The 16,671-nt window shown below is 43.8% G+C and overlaps 1 protein-coding gene across 3 annotated transcripts in view; it reads left to right on the top strand.

Moving 5' to 3' along the window:
* Positions 1 to 16,671, top strand: part of ELAC1 (elaC ribonuclease Z 1) — a 55,800-nt gene that overhangs the window by 21,777 nt on the left and 17,352 nt on the right. For all 3 annotated transcript variants that reach the window (XM_029580007.1, XM_029580014.1, XM_029580021.1), the window contains exon 3: positions 9,847 to 10,311. In XM_029580007.1, coding sequence (XP_029435867.1) covers positions 9,847 to 10,311 — 465 coding nt within the window. The remainder of the gene's footprint in view (positions 1 to 9,846; positions 10,312 to 16,671) is intronic.

Raw genomic sequence — 16,671 nt, 5'->3', positions numbered from 1 at the left:
CTTTGCCATGCATGTGTTAAAACCATGTCACCCACTCTGTGGCTTACAGTAGTGGCACAGCCTGTCTCAGATGAGTTACAGCAAGCCCCTACAAATGTATCTGCATGCACACAGCATGCTGCTGCAGAAGAGGCAGCAAGGCCCTGCTCTGCTAAGGGTATGCCCCTATATCCAGAGTAACTAGGCCCCAATCGAAAGCACTGGAGTGCTGCTCCAAATCAGGGATTCTTTGGCTACACAGTCGCATGCTACAAGAGTTGGCTTTTCAGATGACTGAAAGACAACACAGGTAGCTGAATTACTTGTCTCTAGAGAAGACAATGGTGTGGTCCAGGGCTAGGGGGCAGCCCAGGCCCTTCTGAAGATCAGCAACATTGATTAGAGGTAATGAGAGGGGGGTCCACTATACACCAATGACATTTATTTAACTTTGGGGTTTCAGGGATGGGAGAAGGGGGACCTACTATACCACCAGCTTAAGGGTTGGAGGGGGATAAGGGGAATGGGAGGACACAATCTACGAACTTTTTTTTTAATAGAAAAAAGGGGTGGGGCAATCCTTTGGGCATGACTTATTCAATGAGGACGGGTTTAGGCTGGGGGGGAGGGTCATTGTCTCGTAAATCTTTAACTCTATACTTCTTTTGACAGGACCACCTTGATTGGGGAAGGGGGTCATATTAGACTCTTGGTCATTTTTTGTTATTTGCATGGCTACTTTTTTTTTTATGTCGTTGGGCCCTTTAAAGTGATGGTGGCCCCATGCATTGGGGGCTGCCATTAAACAATACCAGGCCTCTGCCATTTTGTTTTGCCTCTGACTTCTACCTCAAGATAAAATAACGTGATATTTTCTTGGGGGAGGGGCACATATTGTAGGAACGCCCCTCCCTCCCTCCCCTGGCGATATTGAGTCCCCTCCTGTGATAAAACATCTTGGCTTACTGAATGTAGGCCTTAAATTGTGAGCCCCTGGAAACAAGGAAATACCTATAGTACCTGAATGTAATCTGTTTGGAAGTGTCTGAAAGGCAGAATATAAATTGAATAAACAGAATTTTAAAAACTCACATTTCTCATTGAGGAGAGTACTGGATACAAGATTGAGCATCTGGTGGCTTGAAGGTTGCCCTGCAATCTTTTGAGCTTGTTTTTCTTTGAGGGAACATTTCTGGTGCAGGTTTGATGACACCAGTTTGTAAATCCCCAATCCTGCGTCCTGAGGTAATCACTTTAAAAAAGGTATTTGGGGAGCAATTGTAACTTTATCTACTCAGATGGCCCAGGTTTTACCTCATTACCAGGGCCGGGTGTCCACAATTGTGAAAAAGATAATTTGGAAAAGTAGAAAGTGGAGAAGGTAGATGTAGCGTCAAATGCACAAACAGGTCAATAATGTCTGAAATTTCTTGTGCTACTTTACCCCAGAGAACGCTCTCTTCGATTTCCTCAATTTTTTTTTCACATTTGCGATCCCCACAAAAGCATTTTTCAGTGCTAAAACGTTGTCCCTAAAGACCTCTGGATTCAAATACTGTTCTGCAGACACATAATGTCCAACTCTGATGGCCACAGTTATTGCTGCTTGAGTCTGGGATCTGAGCACGTCCTGGCCAATTGCTGGGACTGTGGCAGGATGTCACCCTGGGCTCATCAGCAACGGGGCCAACAAGGTAACCCGCCTCAGAGCTTAGGATTCACCTATGGAGCAGGGATAGTCATCTACTTCTGGAAGTTCCTACAGTAATTCCCTTCCAGAATCCAGTGTCTTAATTGTAAGATTTAAATTCTCATTAATAAAAATTTAGAAAAAAAAAAAGTGCTACACAAATTGTATTTGCTGCAAAATATTCTGGTATAGCAATGAGTACTACACAAAATTGTTGTGAAATCTTCTGTATTCAACAGACACCATGAACACCTTGCAGACATTTCCAAGAATTATGGTTTATAAAATAGAAAGTTGCCTTTAGGAGGCTGGAGGTTCACTGTAACAAGTTCACACCTTTATGTCCCATTGCTGTCTAAACAACCTCTCAAGGACTGACAGTAACTTGGGGCAAGCAGTGTTGCTTGACCTGTTCTCAGGGTAGTCTGTTCTTCATGGAGGAGTCTGGATTGCTTACTCAGTAATCATTCTTCTGCAGCCCTCAGCTTGGGACTTCCCGCAGATCCTGACTAATCCAGCCTGCTTATCATTCAGTACCTCTTGTTCTAGGCAGATTACAGTATAAAACAATCACAGATAAGATTAGCAACAAACTATCATTAAAAACATTACACACAAAAAGTATAGCATTATAATCAATACAATAATGACACAAACCTCAGGATTCAAATAAACTAAAAGTTTTCACTTATCCTTTGAACTGATACACAGACACTGGGAGGAAAAAGTGCAGGACTCCTTCAGCCGTCCAAAAGCAAAGCACGTTCCAGCAGCATAGTCCGAATTATCAAGCAGGCTGCTCACCCTGAAAAATATTGCTAGCAGTAGTTTTGTTACGGGTTTGTCAGTTGCTTGGTTTTGATTTTTAATACATGATGGTCACGGGGTGTTTGCTCAAGTCCCCCGTTCAAGAACAGAAAGGTAAAGGATTACAGTTTCCTGGACAAGACTGAGGTCAAGCTAAGACAGCTGCTCCTAAAACTGTATTTTCCAAAAGCCTCCACAAAGCAGTTTCTGGGAGCCTCCGTAGGGAATAACTCGGGCAGGGTGTGGTCGGCTCTAGGATCTGGCTGCCAGTTGAAATAAATAAGGCATCTTTAGCAATAGAGGGACACAGTTGGGAGAGAAGGCAGTCAGCCCACTCTTCTCCACAATGGAAGATGATACAGATGCCGACCCTGAAGAACCTCCCAACTACATGCTAAGCTAAAATTGGTCCCAGTTGCTGTGTAGGGAACAGTTTCCTGTACGTAGTGAAACCCTGGGGAAACTGTAAGCAAAGCCATGAGAGAATGGGAATATACAAGGGAAGTGTTTGACTGTGAACTAGGCAATGTAAAGTTTAGAGCACAGACATTGCTGAAAGTGGGTTACTGTGTGGTAGCAGTTCTGTGCAAGGGAAAAAAAAGAAAAACCTTTGTTTAGGGTGAGTGGTTTAATTTGCATTAAGGGCTCAGGTTATCTAGAAGGAATTGCAAATGCTATTAAAGTAAGTTATGTGAGTAAGAGAGAAGTTCTTAGGACTACACAGATTCGGGCTGATACAGTAAACCGTGTGGGAGAGCCGGCAAGCGCCCTGGCCACTGTCCTGGGCGCGCGATTCACTAAGGAAAGGTATGCAAATTAGGGCCCGTGGTAAAAAGCGCGTCCCTAGTGCCTCCTTTTTGACAGAAGCGGCAGCTGTCAGCGGGTTTGACAGCCGATGCTTAATTTTACCGTCGTCTGTTGTCAAACCCGCTGATAGCCACGGGTTCAGAAAACAGATACTGGCAAAATTGAGCATCCGTTTTATAACCCGCGGGCATATTTTTTTTTCTTTCCCAGGCCCTATTCGCACCAAGGCGAACGAGTCCTGCACAGTTTGGACCGCAATCGAGTTCTAGCCTTCTATCTGGAGCGGACAGAAGCTCATAGACAGTCCACCCAATGTTTTGTTTCTTTTGATAGGAATAGGTTGGGCACTACTATTGGTTAGCAGATTGCATCTCCTTCTGTTATGCCCAGGCAGGACTGCATCTTGGGGGTCATGTCAAGGCTCATTATGTCTGAACCATAGCAATGTCGGTGGCCCTCTTGCAAGCAGTGCCCATGGAGGAGACCTGCAAAGTTGTGACAATGTGGATTTCTCTTTACACATTCACATTTCACTATTGCTTGGATAGGAATGGCCGAAGCTACAGTAGGTTTGGCCAATTTGTCCTTTGGAATCTGTTTGAGATGTAGAACCCACCTCCCTCCTGGCTAAGGCCCATTGTTTGGGCTCAGACTGTCCCTCTTATGTTACCAACAGCACCATTGTTGTGCCCGTTGGTACCTGGTTTGGGTGTCTGGTCCACTTTTATGTTGGGAAGCAGCCTGTAGCTAGGGATTCACCTTTTGAGGATTACTATTCTGCTTGTTCTCGGAGAAAGCAGAGTTGCTTACCTGTAACAGGTGTTCTCAGAGGACAGCAGGATGTTAGTCCTTCTGCAACCTTCCCACCATCCTATGGAGTTGAGTTTCACCTATTTTGATTTATATCTAATTCTGTGTTATAAGACTGAAGAGGGACCCGACATGGACATGTGGTATAGGGCATGCTGGGCATGCCCAGTGTGACAAGTCAAAGTTTTAGAAACTTTGGCATAAGTTTTCTGTGTCACTGGCTACATCTGTTGATGGCACCCATGTATGAGGTCTAACATTCTGCTGTCCTTGGAGAACAGCTGTTACAGGTAAGTAACTTGCTTCACCCCTCAAGCAGTCCATTTCCTTTCAGTATAGAGATTAGAGTTTAAAGGGGCTAAAGTATAATAAGTTGGCTAAAAGAACTCTGATGTGAGAGGTTCCTATTCCCTTGAAGTTACAGGAAATCTGAAGCCTGGCCAACACAAACTTGCTCTTCAGGAACACACAAACACATGCTCAGGCCAGGTGCCATGACAAAAATGGGGGTAGCATGAGCAACGATTGGTGAAAGCACTGCTCCAGCCAAAGAGACAAGTGAGCGATCCCTTACATATTTCTACCCTTAACACAAAACCTGGGGGTAGTCTCCATGGAGCGGCAGTTACTACCCTAAGAAACTTGCTGGACAGAGTGGATGGACCGTTTGGTGTTTTCTGCCTTCATTAAATATAGAAACGACGGCAGAAGAAGACCAATCGGCCCATCCAGTCTGCCCAGCAAGCCTCACACTTCTTTTTTTCTCATACTTATCTGTTCCTCTTGGCTCCTAGTAACCTTTGGTTCTATTTCCCTTTCACACCCACCATTAATGCAGAGAGCAGTGATGGAGCTGCATCCAAGTGAAATATCAAGCTTGATTAGTTAGGGGTAGTAACCGCCGCAATAAGCAAGCTACACCCATGCTTATTTGTTTTACCCAGACTGTTATCCTTGTTGGTCGTTTTTCTTCTCCCCTGCCGTTGAAGCAGAGAGCAATGCTGGATATGCGTGAAGTATTAGTTTTTCTTCTCCCCTGCTGTTGAAGCAGAGAGCTGTGTTGGATATGTATTGAAAGTGAAGTATGCATTGAAAGCCACATTATCTATCATCAAATATTGAATAAGCCTAATAATTGGTAGTACCTATAGCTTATGAACTTTTTGTTAATTTTACAAACTCTTGCCCACCCCTTTTTTTTTAAAATATGGAGATGGCAGGCCTCCATCCTTCCGCTCCGTGAAGGTGGAACACCAACCACTGGCCACTGGCATCCCGCTCCGTGAATGCCTCTGTGGCTACTGCCGCTCCGTGCAGTGTTTTGCTGCCTCCTCTTTATACACTTCCTCTAGACCTGATGGATCCACAGTGTTTATCCCATGCCCCTTTGAAGTCCTTCACAGTTTTGGACTTTACCACTTCCTCCGGAAGGGCATTCCAGGCATCCACCACTCTCTCCGTGAAGAAATATTTCCTGACATTGGTTCTTAGTCTTCCTCCCTGGAGCCTCAGCTCGTGACCTCTGGTTCTGCTGATTTTTTTCTGACGGAAAAGGTTTGTCGTTGTCTTTGGATCGTTAAAGTTTTTCAAGTATCTGAAGGTCTGAATCATATCACCCCTGTTCCTCCTTTCCTCCAGGGTGTACATATTTAGATTCTTCAATCTCTCTTCGTATGACATCTGATGAAGACCCTCCACCTTTTTGGTCGCTCTTCTCTGTACCGCTTCCATCTTGTCTCTGTTTCTTTGTAGATGTCTCCAGAACTGAACACAGTACTCCAGGTGAGGCCTCACCAAGGACCTGTATAAGGGGATAATCACTTCCCTTTTCTTACTCTATATTCCTCTCTCTATGCAGCCCAGCATTCTTCTGGCTTTTGCTATCGCCTTGTCGCATTGTTTCGCAGACTTCATATCATTAGACACTATAACCCCTAGGTCCCTCTCCTGCTCCGTGCACATCAGCCTTTCCCCCCCCCATCGAATACAGTTCATTCAGATTTCCACTCCCCATATGCATGACTTTGCACTTCTTGGCATTGAATCTCAGCTGCCATATCTTCGACCACTCTTCCAGTTTCCTTAAATCCCGTCTCATTCTCTCCACTCCTTCCGGCGTGTCCACGCTGTTGCAGATCTTAGTGTCGTCCGCAAAAAGACCTTCTATCCCGTCCGCAATGTCGCTCACAAAGATATTGAACAGGACCGGTCCCAACACCGATCCTTGCGGTACACCACTTAAAACAGTTTATCCTGGGACAAGCTGGGTAGAGCAGGACACTTACTGGAACTTTAATAGTCCTTTAGCATTAAAAGATCCCTCAGCCTTATGTGCCAATATTAAACAGATTATTCAAGAACAGCTATACAATAAGAGAAATGCAGGTATACTGATTCTTAAAAACAAACAATTAGCAAGGAACCAACATCTAATATACAATACCAAACCTAGAGAAAGTTATAGACAGAGCAGTTCTACTACACAGAGAGCCCAGATATTAATCAAGCACAGAGAACTGATTAGAAGGAAAAGTGAAAGAAAAACACAGCAGATTTGTTTTTGGGTTTTTTGGGGGTTTTTTTCCCCCAGAGAGAGCACCACAGAAATTGAGTCAGAGTTTAGAAAGAAGGGAGATTTAGAGACTGTATCTTTTTACACCGAGCTTAGAGACTTTGAATCAGAGCATCAGTAGAGGAATATAAAAACACAGAGTTCTATTATGCACAGAATCTCTACTATATATTAATTTCAATTATAGCAAAGGCTTATCTGCACAGGAAACAGTAGAATCCTCTCTTGGGCTGGCACTATGCAGCCCAAGAGAGGATTACTATGTTATGTTACTATCTTATCCTTGCCTCTACTGCAATCTGTACACTTTGGCTTGGTGATGCAAGTAGTTTTTTCCCTGGGCTGGACTGATGAAATTCTCTGTACCTAGATTTACCTAAACTCACAATAAGAGCTTTACAGCTGCCGCAGAAAAGCAAGCTTGCTTACTGTAAATGGTGTTTTCCGTAGTTAGGATGAATTTATCCATAATCTATGTGTGACGACAACTGACAGCACTGAATGGACTTGTCTTTCCAAGCTAGTAGAACTTTGAGCTCTGAGCATGTGCGGGATTTCCCACAAAAGCCTCTTCAGTCTATATCAGCGGTTCTCAACTGGTGTGTCGCAGCAAACCAGTGTGTCGCCAAGCACCCGCAGGTGTGTCGCCACACTTCCCGGTCCCCTACTGGCCCAGCTGCTCCTCCTGCTCCGGCGAAATGGAACTCTTCCTCTGCTCGGGCTATACGCGGCAGGAGAGCTGGAGTCAGCGGCACTCATAGTACAGTTTCTTCTTCCTGCCCCCGTGGCCAGGAAGAGGAAGTGAAGTGCAGCGGCCACATGAAGAGACCCAGTTAGGTAAAGTCTCTGTAGCGCTGGCCCGAAGAAGAGCAGCGTCAGCCCGGAGCAAAACGAGGAGCAACGTTCGCCCCCATGGCCATGAGGGCTGGAAGAGGAGGAGGCTGTTGCTGCCGCTAGTTCGGTGGGGAGAGAGTGAGTGAGCGAGCATGTATGTGTGTGATTAAGAACCTGTTTGTATGATTGAGTATGTATGTAAATGAGAGAGCGAGTGAGTGACTGAGAGAGGAGACATTTGCAAACAACCCCCCCCCCCCCCTCCCAATTCATAACAATCTCAGGGCACCTGGAAATCAAACATTTCCAGTTATGGAGAACAGAGCATTCTTTAATCCTTATTTTTAATTATTGGACCTTTGTGTCTGCTGTTTTGAAATATTTTATTGGTGTCAAAGTTTTTTGTATGAGTTTTTAATTATTGGATATTCCATTCATCAGCTGTTTTGAAATAATGGTTCTTTTTATTAGTATGGTTTTACTGCTATTAATTTTATATTTCTTGCTTTATTTTGAGGACTGGTGATTTCTCTTTTTCCTTTGTTGCACTGCATACAGAGATTCTGGCTTGCTGCGGTTTCCAGTTCAGTTTTTGTCTGCATGTTTCTATTTATGCTTTATGGTCTCTTTATTCTTTGTTAGGCAGGGGTCTGCACATGTGATTCAGGTGAGGTATTCTGCTGCTTGCTATAGCTGCCTGGCTTGTTCCATTCTCCTAATAGTATTGGAGTTTTAAGGCCTGGTGTAATTTTCAGTGTTGCCTTTTCTTAGATATTGTTTGAGTGCTGGAAGTTTGGTGCTGTTCTGGTATGGGAGGTTTACTGTTTATATAATTTTTGTTCAGAGAGAGTACTCTTATTTTTCCCTTGTGTCATTCTTAACAATAAAAGTTAATACGGGGCCTCGTCTTTTTGGGGGTTTTTTTCCACACTAGATTGTAATGAGCAGTATGTCACGCATGTGAGAACTATCATCTGTCAATTGTGTCCTGACCGAAAAGTTGAGAACCACTGGTCTATATCTAGGTAGTCTGCTCTTCAGGGGCGGTAGGTGGGTATCTCATGGCTAATTCATTCTGCTGCCTATGGAAAACACAGTTTACTGTAAGGAAAACATTGTTACATAAATAAATGCAAGTCAATGCTTTGTCATAAATCACAAAGCTATATGCATAAGAAACTGATATAATTGCAGTCAAAAGAGAGCTCATATCAATTAAGGGTAAATGTTGGACTCACTTATTTGTGGTTAATATTTTAAAACCACTAAGAGTGATCAAATGCCCATACAATGTTTATAATCATATGTCTCCCAAATCTGTGTTTAATTTTTCTTGTTTTCTTATTTTTTTATGCAAATTTATCAAGTGTAAGCCATAGACTCTTATCTTAATACAATGTATAAAGAAGCGCTGTCCAGGGCTTAATTCAATCTGACGAAATTCTCTGAAACGAAAAATCATACACTAGTGTCCATATGAATCTCAAAGAAAACGTTATAAAAAATGTAATACATACATGTCTTGGTTAAAAAAACAGCTTTTCTCCACCAACCTTTTCAGCTACTGGTAAAGCATTTCCCTGTAGGATCTGCCATCTTAATTGCACTTTTTTATATAATTTGATTGGAGAGTAAAACATCAATAGAAAATTGGCTGATTTAAAAGAGCCAATCAGCTCAATGCTCATGGGAGATAGTATCCCTGTATACTGAATCACACAAGTGAGACTTCAACTTGCAGACTTAGTCAAGTCTCATCAAGTATGAGCTGTGGCTTCTGCTGTTGCTCTTCTCCAACAAGTCCCCATTGCAAATGACCACATTGCAGCTCTGCAGGCAGACATCAGTCCACACATTCATGTCCTAGTATTGTCTTGATACCATTTCAAAGACTGACATAGTTTTGGACAAGCAGTTTTACAAAATTTATTCTTGCTCTAGTCCACACTTCATGCAGGAGTCCGGGTTGCTTACTCCTCTGCAACTCTTAGTTTGGGAATTCCCATATATAATGGCTAATTCAACCTGCTTTTGAAAGAAAAAACATGTTTGCTTACTATAAACAGTGTTTTCCATAGATTGCAGACTGAATTGGCCATGGAATACCCGCCCACCCTCTAGATAGTTTGACTACAAGCTAAATTTAGCTCTGTTACTGACAGAAGAGACTCATGAGGTAACACCTGCATGGGAACTCCTTCACATGCTTGGAGCGACAAGTCCGTTTGGTGCTGCCAGATGATGTCAATCATATGTACTGGCATCCTGCTGTCTATAGAAAACACAGTTTTTGGTAAGGAAAATGCTTTATCACTAATGACAATTCTTTGCATATTTCTTCTTGTAGGTAGAATTACGAAGATCTTTATAAGCCATCTTCATGGGGATCATTTATTTGGACTGCCTGGCCTCCTTTGCACAGTGAGCCTTCAAACTTGCCCTACTGCCAATAAACAGCCTATTGAGATCTATGGACCAGTAGGGCTGCAGGATTTCATTTGGAGAAGTTTGGAAATTACTCGCTCACAGCTGGCTTTTCCCTATGTTGTTCATGAATTGGTACCCACTCCAAACCAGTGTCCCGCAGAGGAATTTAAAGACTTTTCTGCTAAAGGAGATAACATTGGCTCTAAAGAGGTACAAGGGAGGACTATTCATTTGGATCCTGTAGAAGAGTCCTACATACTAATTGAAAGTGAACAGATCATTGTGAAAGCCTTCCAGCTCTTTCATCGCATACCTTCGTTTGGGTTTGTAGTAGAAGAGAGTGCACACCCTGGCAAACTCAATGTACAGAGGCTGAAGGAATTTGGTAATTGAAGTCCCTTTTTTCATTTTTAGCCTACTTTCCAAAGTCTTATGAGATCACCATGCGTGGCTGTATCTTCTCCTAATAACCATTGTGTTTGGTGTCCTATCCACAACAAATTTTCAGTATGTATCAGGGAGTCTAAGGAGATCCTGACAGATTTGTGTCTGTCTGTCTCTTTTTTTTTTTTTTTTTTATCCACGTATATGCGCAGAAATGTATGTCCTGGAATAGTTCAGCGTGAGATTTCTTGTTACTTGTATTACACAGCAGGATAACTTTTATAAAACTAAGAAAATTTGGTCTTGATCAGTTCAGTATATATAGTATTAAGGATGGAAGATTATTTAACTGTTCGTTAAGATAAATTGATTTTATTCTGATTCATTTCTTTATCAATAACACAATTTTTCCTGTTTTTCAGACACTGAAAACTGTTGCCCATCAAACATTTTAGCCTCCATTCTGTGAAACTAATTATTGAAAGGAAAAAAGAGTGATTCAGAAATTCCTCCAAGACATACCAGGGATGAAATGTACTTGCCCTGTACTCTTCCAACCTCAACTTAGGAATGTTGAGAAGGAGGGTGAAAGGAGTTTATAGTGAGTGCATTTCTTTCCTGACAGTGCACATCCCCACCTCTATTTAAAAAGGGCTCCAGGGGTGATCCGGGGAAACTACAGACCGGTTAGCCTGACCTCAGTGCCAGGAAAAATAGTGGAAAGTGTTCTAAACATCAAAATCACAGAACATATAGAAAGACATGGTTTAATGGAACAAAGTCAGCATGGCTTTACCCAGGGCAAGTCTTGCCTCACAAATCTGCTTCACTTTTTTGAAGGAGTTAATAAACATGTGGATAAAGGTGAACCGGTAGATATAGTATACTTGGATTTTCAGAAGGTGTTTGACAAATTTCCTCATGAGAGGCTTCTAGGAAAAGTAAAAAGTCATGGGATAGGTGGCGATGTCCTTTCGTGGATTGCAAACTGGCTAAAAGACAGGAAACAGAGAGTAGGATTAAATGGACAATTTTCTCAGTGGAAGGGAGTGGACAGTGGAGTGCCTCGGGGATCTGTATTGGGACCCTTACTTTTCAATATATTTATAAATGATCTGGAAAGAAATACGACGAGTGAGATAATCAAATTTGCAGATGACTCAAAATTGTTCAGAGTAGTTAAATCACAAGCAGATTGTGATAAATTGCAGGAAGACCTTGTGAGACTGGAAAATTGGGCATCCAAATGGCAGATGAAATTTAATGTGGATAAGTGCAAGGTGATGCATATAGGGAAAAATAACCCATGCTATAATTACACAATGTTGGGTTCCATATTAGGTGCTACAACCCAAGAAAGAGATCTAGGTGACATAGTGGATAACACATTGAAATCGTCGGTTTAGTGTGCTGCGGCAGTCAAAAAAGCAAACAGAATGTTGGGAATTATTAGAAAGGGATGGTGAATAAAATGGAAAATGTCATAATGCCTCTGTATCGCTCCATGGTGAGACCGCACCTTGAATACTGTGTACAATTCTGGTCGCCGCATCTCAAAAAAGATATAATTGCGATAGAGAAGGTACAGAGAAGGGCTACCAAAATAAGGGGAATGGAGCAACTTCCCTACGAGGAAAGACTAAAGAGGTTAGGACTTTTCAGCTTGGAGAAGAGACGACTGAGGGGAGATATGATAGAGGTGTTTAAAATCATGAGAGGTCTAGAACGAGTAGATGTGAATCGGTTATTTACTCTTTTGGATAGTAGAAAGACTAGGGGGCACTCCATGAAGTTAGCATGGGGCACATTTAAAACTAATCGGAGAAAGTTCTTTTTTACTCAACGCACAATTAAACTCTGGAATTTGTTACCAGGGGATGTGGTCAGTGCAGTTAGTATAGCTGTGTTTAAAAAAGGATTGGATAAGTTCTTGGAGGAGAAGTCCATTACCTGCTATTAAGTTCACTTAGAGAATAGCCACGGACATTAGCAATTGTAAAATGGAATAGACTTAGTTTTTGGGAACTTGCCAGGTTCTTGTGGCCTGGTTTTGGCCACTGTTGGAAACAGGATGCTGGGCTTGATGGACCCTTGGTCTGACCCAGTATGGCATTTTCTTATGTTCTATGCAGCCCTCCTACTCTTCTCCTCTGTGACTCTGCTAGTGCTGTCTCTCAGGTCAGGAGATTTTTTTCTGCTTGCTTCTGGACCTGAATAATGATGTATCCCTCTACCGTACTATTTTTGCTTTCCGGTGAGAGTGGGGTGGGGTTGTGATGTGGTGGTGGTGGTGGTAGTAGTCTGCTTGGATGACTCTTCATACTATTTCAGTGTCTTTGCAGTCTAACTGTCCCGGCTGCTTCCTTTACTCAGCTACCACAAGAGTTTTTTGGCTCTACTCCACCTTTTTGCCAGCACTCAAAACAACTCACCTGCAGTGAGTGGGCAAATGCATTTTTTAAAGTATCTAGAATACATCTGCAGGATAAATCTAAATATCCACTGAGCTGGCCCAGATATCATTTTTTTTTTTTTTTGTAGTGTGAAAGAAATGTTGCAGGCATTGGGCCGTTCCTGTGACTCAGGAATGTGGCATTTCAGATAAAAATCTGTTTTTAAAAAATGTATAGCCTGCACTATCTCCAATTTTAGGCAAGGCACAAAATTGCATGCATAAAATCTAAAACCATTAAAAATTCACAAGCAAGACGAAACATACAATCTCCAAAGACTCCAGCAATTCATTCTGTTGTCAGTTACTTATACATTCAGACCCAAAAACTTGTGTAAACAATGTAGCTTTTACTCTTCCTGAATTTACTAGTACAATTCTACAACCTTACACCTTCTGGAAAAGAATTCCAAAGTGTTGGGACCAGCTACTGAAAGTGTCTCGCATAATCATAGTTTCATGATGGAACATCAGTGAATGAGGCAGTCTATAGATTTTTAGAGCTGAGCTATTACAAATATTACAAGGCTTTATGGATCAAAGTCAAAATTTTAAAGTTATATGCACCATTGTATTAAGAGCCCATAATCAGGCCGATATAGAACGGTGCGCTCAGCCGAGTGCACTGTTTAGCCCCGTTTGGCCTTGCGTTTTAGACACGGTATTATTACCCCTTATACTGTAAGGGATGATAGCACGTGGAAAATGCACGGCCAACCCCCCCCCCACCGAAACTAATAGCACTCATCAACATGCATATTAGTTATTCCCACGGAATACTGAAAGTAAAATGTGCAGCCAAGGCGCAAATTTTACTCTCAGAAATTAACGCCTGCCCAAGGGCAGACATTAACTTGAAAGCAATGGGAAAAGTGTACAGAAAAGCAGAAAAAACTGCTTTTCTGTACACCCTCCAACTTAATATCATAGCGATTATTAAATCAGAGGCATCAAAAAAAAAAATCTGTGCGCCGGTCGGTGGGTTTGAAAACGGACACTCAATTTTGCCGGCATCCAAAAACATGGGCAGCTGCATTCTGCATTTCCTGCACTGCGTTAAATGTAGAAGCTGGCAATACAACGTAAACAGATTTTCAGTAATCCAGTGCTCAAGCTAGCTATGCTGAAGGTAACAGATGTCTTGCAGGCCAGAACAGTTGAACCTGTCCTTCCCAGGAGAGAGGGCTGGAACTTTACTCAAACTTTTTCTTTACTACAGCAACAAGAGCAACAACAAAAAGCAGGTAGATTCTGTCCCATTATAGACTGAAGAGCCTTGAACAAATTTCAAAGTGGAAAAAAGTTCAAGATGGTTACCCTGGGCTCTGAAATTTCCCCTCTAAGAGGACTGAAATATTCTGTGACTGTAAAAGAGGCTCATTTCCTGTGCCTGGGATATATCTCTGTAGGTGTAGCTCAGATTTTGTAGGAGGGGATACAATGTCTACATTATGTATTCTGCCCTTTTGACTTGGCATCAACACTTGATATTCACAAATATCTTGCATTTGCTGTAACATTTCTACATAACTTTAGAGGGGAGGGTATTCTGTTTCTGTACCTGAATGACTGAGCAAGAACTTATCTTGGGCAGTTTCTAGTTTCCTCATCAGTTACCCAAAATCCAAATTGATCCCAGCATCACATCACAGAGAGTCACTGGGTAACAGGTACTGGAGGTCCATGTCTGCCAGTGTTTGGTTTGTTGATAGCAACAATAATTCCAATCCAGCTGCACTTGTTTCACCAGTCCCTTCAAGACCTCGGCAGCAACCAGCTTCAGCTGGAAAGATGAATTCAACAGGGTGCTTACCAAAAGAAACTGAATTGATGCAGAAACTTAAAAAACCTTGGGAGTTATCAGACGTTTTCAGTTGCTTCCAGAGAGAGAACACTTTCTCACAGGACAAGCAGGATGGTTGTCCTCACAAATGGGTGACATCGAGGATGGAGCCCACCACGGAAAACTTCTGTCAAAGTTTAAACAGAACTTTGACTGGCCCCTACTGGGCATGCCCAGCAAGGCACTGACCCTGCAGCCAGCAGGGGTCTCCCTTCAGTCTTCTTTTTTCCGCGCAGCAGTTGCCACGCGGTGAAAGGAGCTCTCTAACCACGTTCCTGACAGGAATTTGGAAATTACTTTCCTAAGAAAATTTGCCCCTCAGGGGTCTCCCTTCGACAAATTTTTTAGTCATCTTACGGAACCCGGTAAGTTTTTTGCCTTCTTCCATCGACTGCCGTCGATTTTGGCCCTCGAGGCCTGTGGGCACTTACCGATCCCCAGCCTAAATTTTGGCTTTCAGCCATGGCAACGGGGTTCCGTCGTTGTCCGGATTGTACCCGGACTATGTCCATCACAGACCCCCACAGGGTTTGTGTAATGTGTTTGGGTAGTGGGCATGATGTCCTGACTTGCACCAAATGTGCCTTAATGACACCCAAGGGTCGCAAAGCCAGGATGGAGAAGATGGGGCTCCTCTTCCATGCACCAACCCCAACGCCATCGATAGCATCGACGTCATCGGAACCGGCACCGTCGAAGTTGTACCATCATCGTCAACCCTCCGGTGACCGTCCGCCATCGATCGCTTCTCGGCCGTCGACTCCCGTCCCTTCCCCGGATGGGCGAGGGGATCGGAAAGAAAAGCACCGCCATCGACGGCATAAGTCTCGGCCTGTTGAGGATCCACAGCCATCGACCTCTGCTCAAGCCGAGCCACCGACAAAGAAGCCGCGAACAGACCGGATGCCCTCCACGTCTCGTTCACCGGCATCGAGGAAACCCTCACCCTCTCGGGGTGTGGGGGCCGTGATCCCACCGGTTACGGTGGTCCCTCCGGCCCTGCCTCAGCCTCCCTCTCCCGTCGAGCCGGGTATGGTTACCCCTGGTCTCCGGGCAGAACTGGACCGGCTGGTCCAGGAGGCCATCGAGAAAGCGATGAAGAAATTACAACCTCCATCGGCACCGTCTCCGGCACCGGTTCCAGTGCCGCCCCCGGCACCGGCACAGGCACCGGCTTCGCCACCGAGGAGGGAACCGACCACCGAGCCGTTGATACAAGCGCTAGCACCGCTACTGAGCCGCATGGAGGCACTCGTGACGGCCCTTCCATCGGTGATTCCAGTGCCATCGACAACACCACCGTCTCCGACTGGATTTTCATCGGCAGGAGAAACACAGTTTCGAATTCCCCCTTCCGGGGTAGTTCCATCGGTACCTTCTGGTATATCTCCACCGATTTATCCTTCGGCTCCATCGATTCCGCGCCAGGCACCGATTCCATCGGCAGCACCGAAGCCATCGATGCCATTTCTGGTTCCACCTACTGCACCGATTCCACCTCGGTTTCCATCGATGCCTTCAGAGCCTCAGCCAGGTCCATCAGGGCTACAAGCCACACATGATCCCTACAATACCTGGGGTGATGATGATGATACCTCTTCTGACACAGATCTGCCTTCGCCACCATCTCCTACAGAGAGTAGAAAAAGATCTCCTCCTGAGGATCTATCTTTCATTAATTTTGTGAAAGAAATGTCAGAAGTTGTACCTTTTCAACTACAATCTGAAGCTGATGATAGACACCAGATGATGGAACTACTTCAATTTCTGGATGCTCCAAAAATCATCGCTTCCATCCCTATACACCAGGTGTTTTTGGATCTGCTCAAGAAAAACTGGGAATCTCCTTCATCGGTGTCACCAGTTAACAAGAAAGCTGACTCCACATACCTTGTCCAGTCAGCACCAGGTTTCCAAAAGCCTCAACTGGATCATCGCTCTGTTGTGGTTGAGTCCGCGCAGAAGAAGGCCAAGCGTCTTAAGCCGCACTCTTCTACCCCCACCTACCAGGGACAACAAGTTCCTGGATAGTGTAGGACGGAAAGTGTATCATGGAGCTACGTTGA

This window comes from Rhinatrema bivittatum, chromosome 1 (genome assembly GCF_901001135.1).
Source record: "Rhinatrema bivittatum chromosome 1, aRhiBiv1.1, whole genome shotgun sequence".
Taxonomy (NCBI): domain Eukaryota; kingdom Metazoa; phylum Chordata; class Amphibia; order Gymnophiona; family Rhinatrematidae; genus Rhinatrema; species Rhinatrema bivittatum.
Note: the sequence above shows the minus strand (reverse complement) of the source record. Positions and strands in the feature narration are given on the sequence as shown.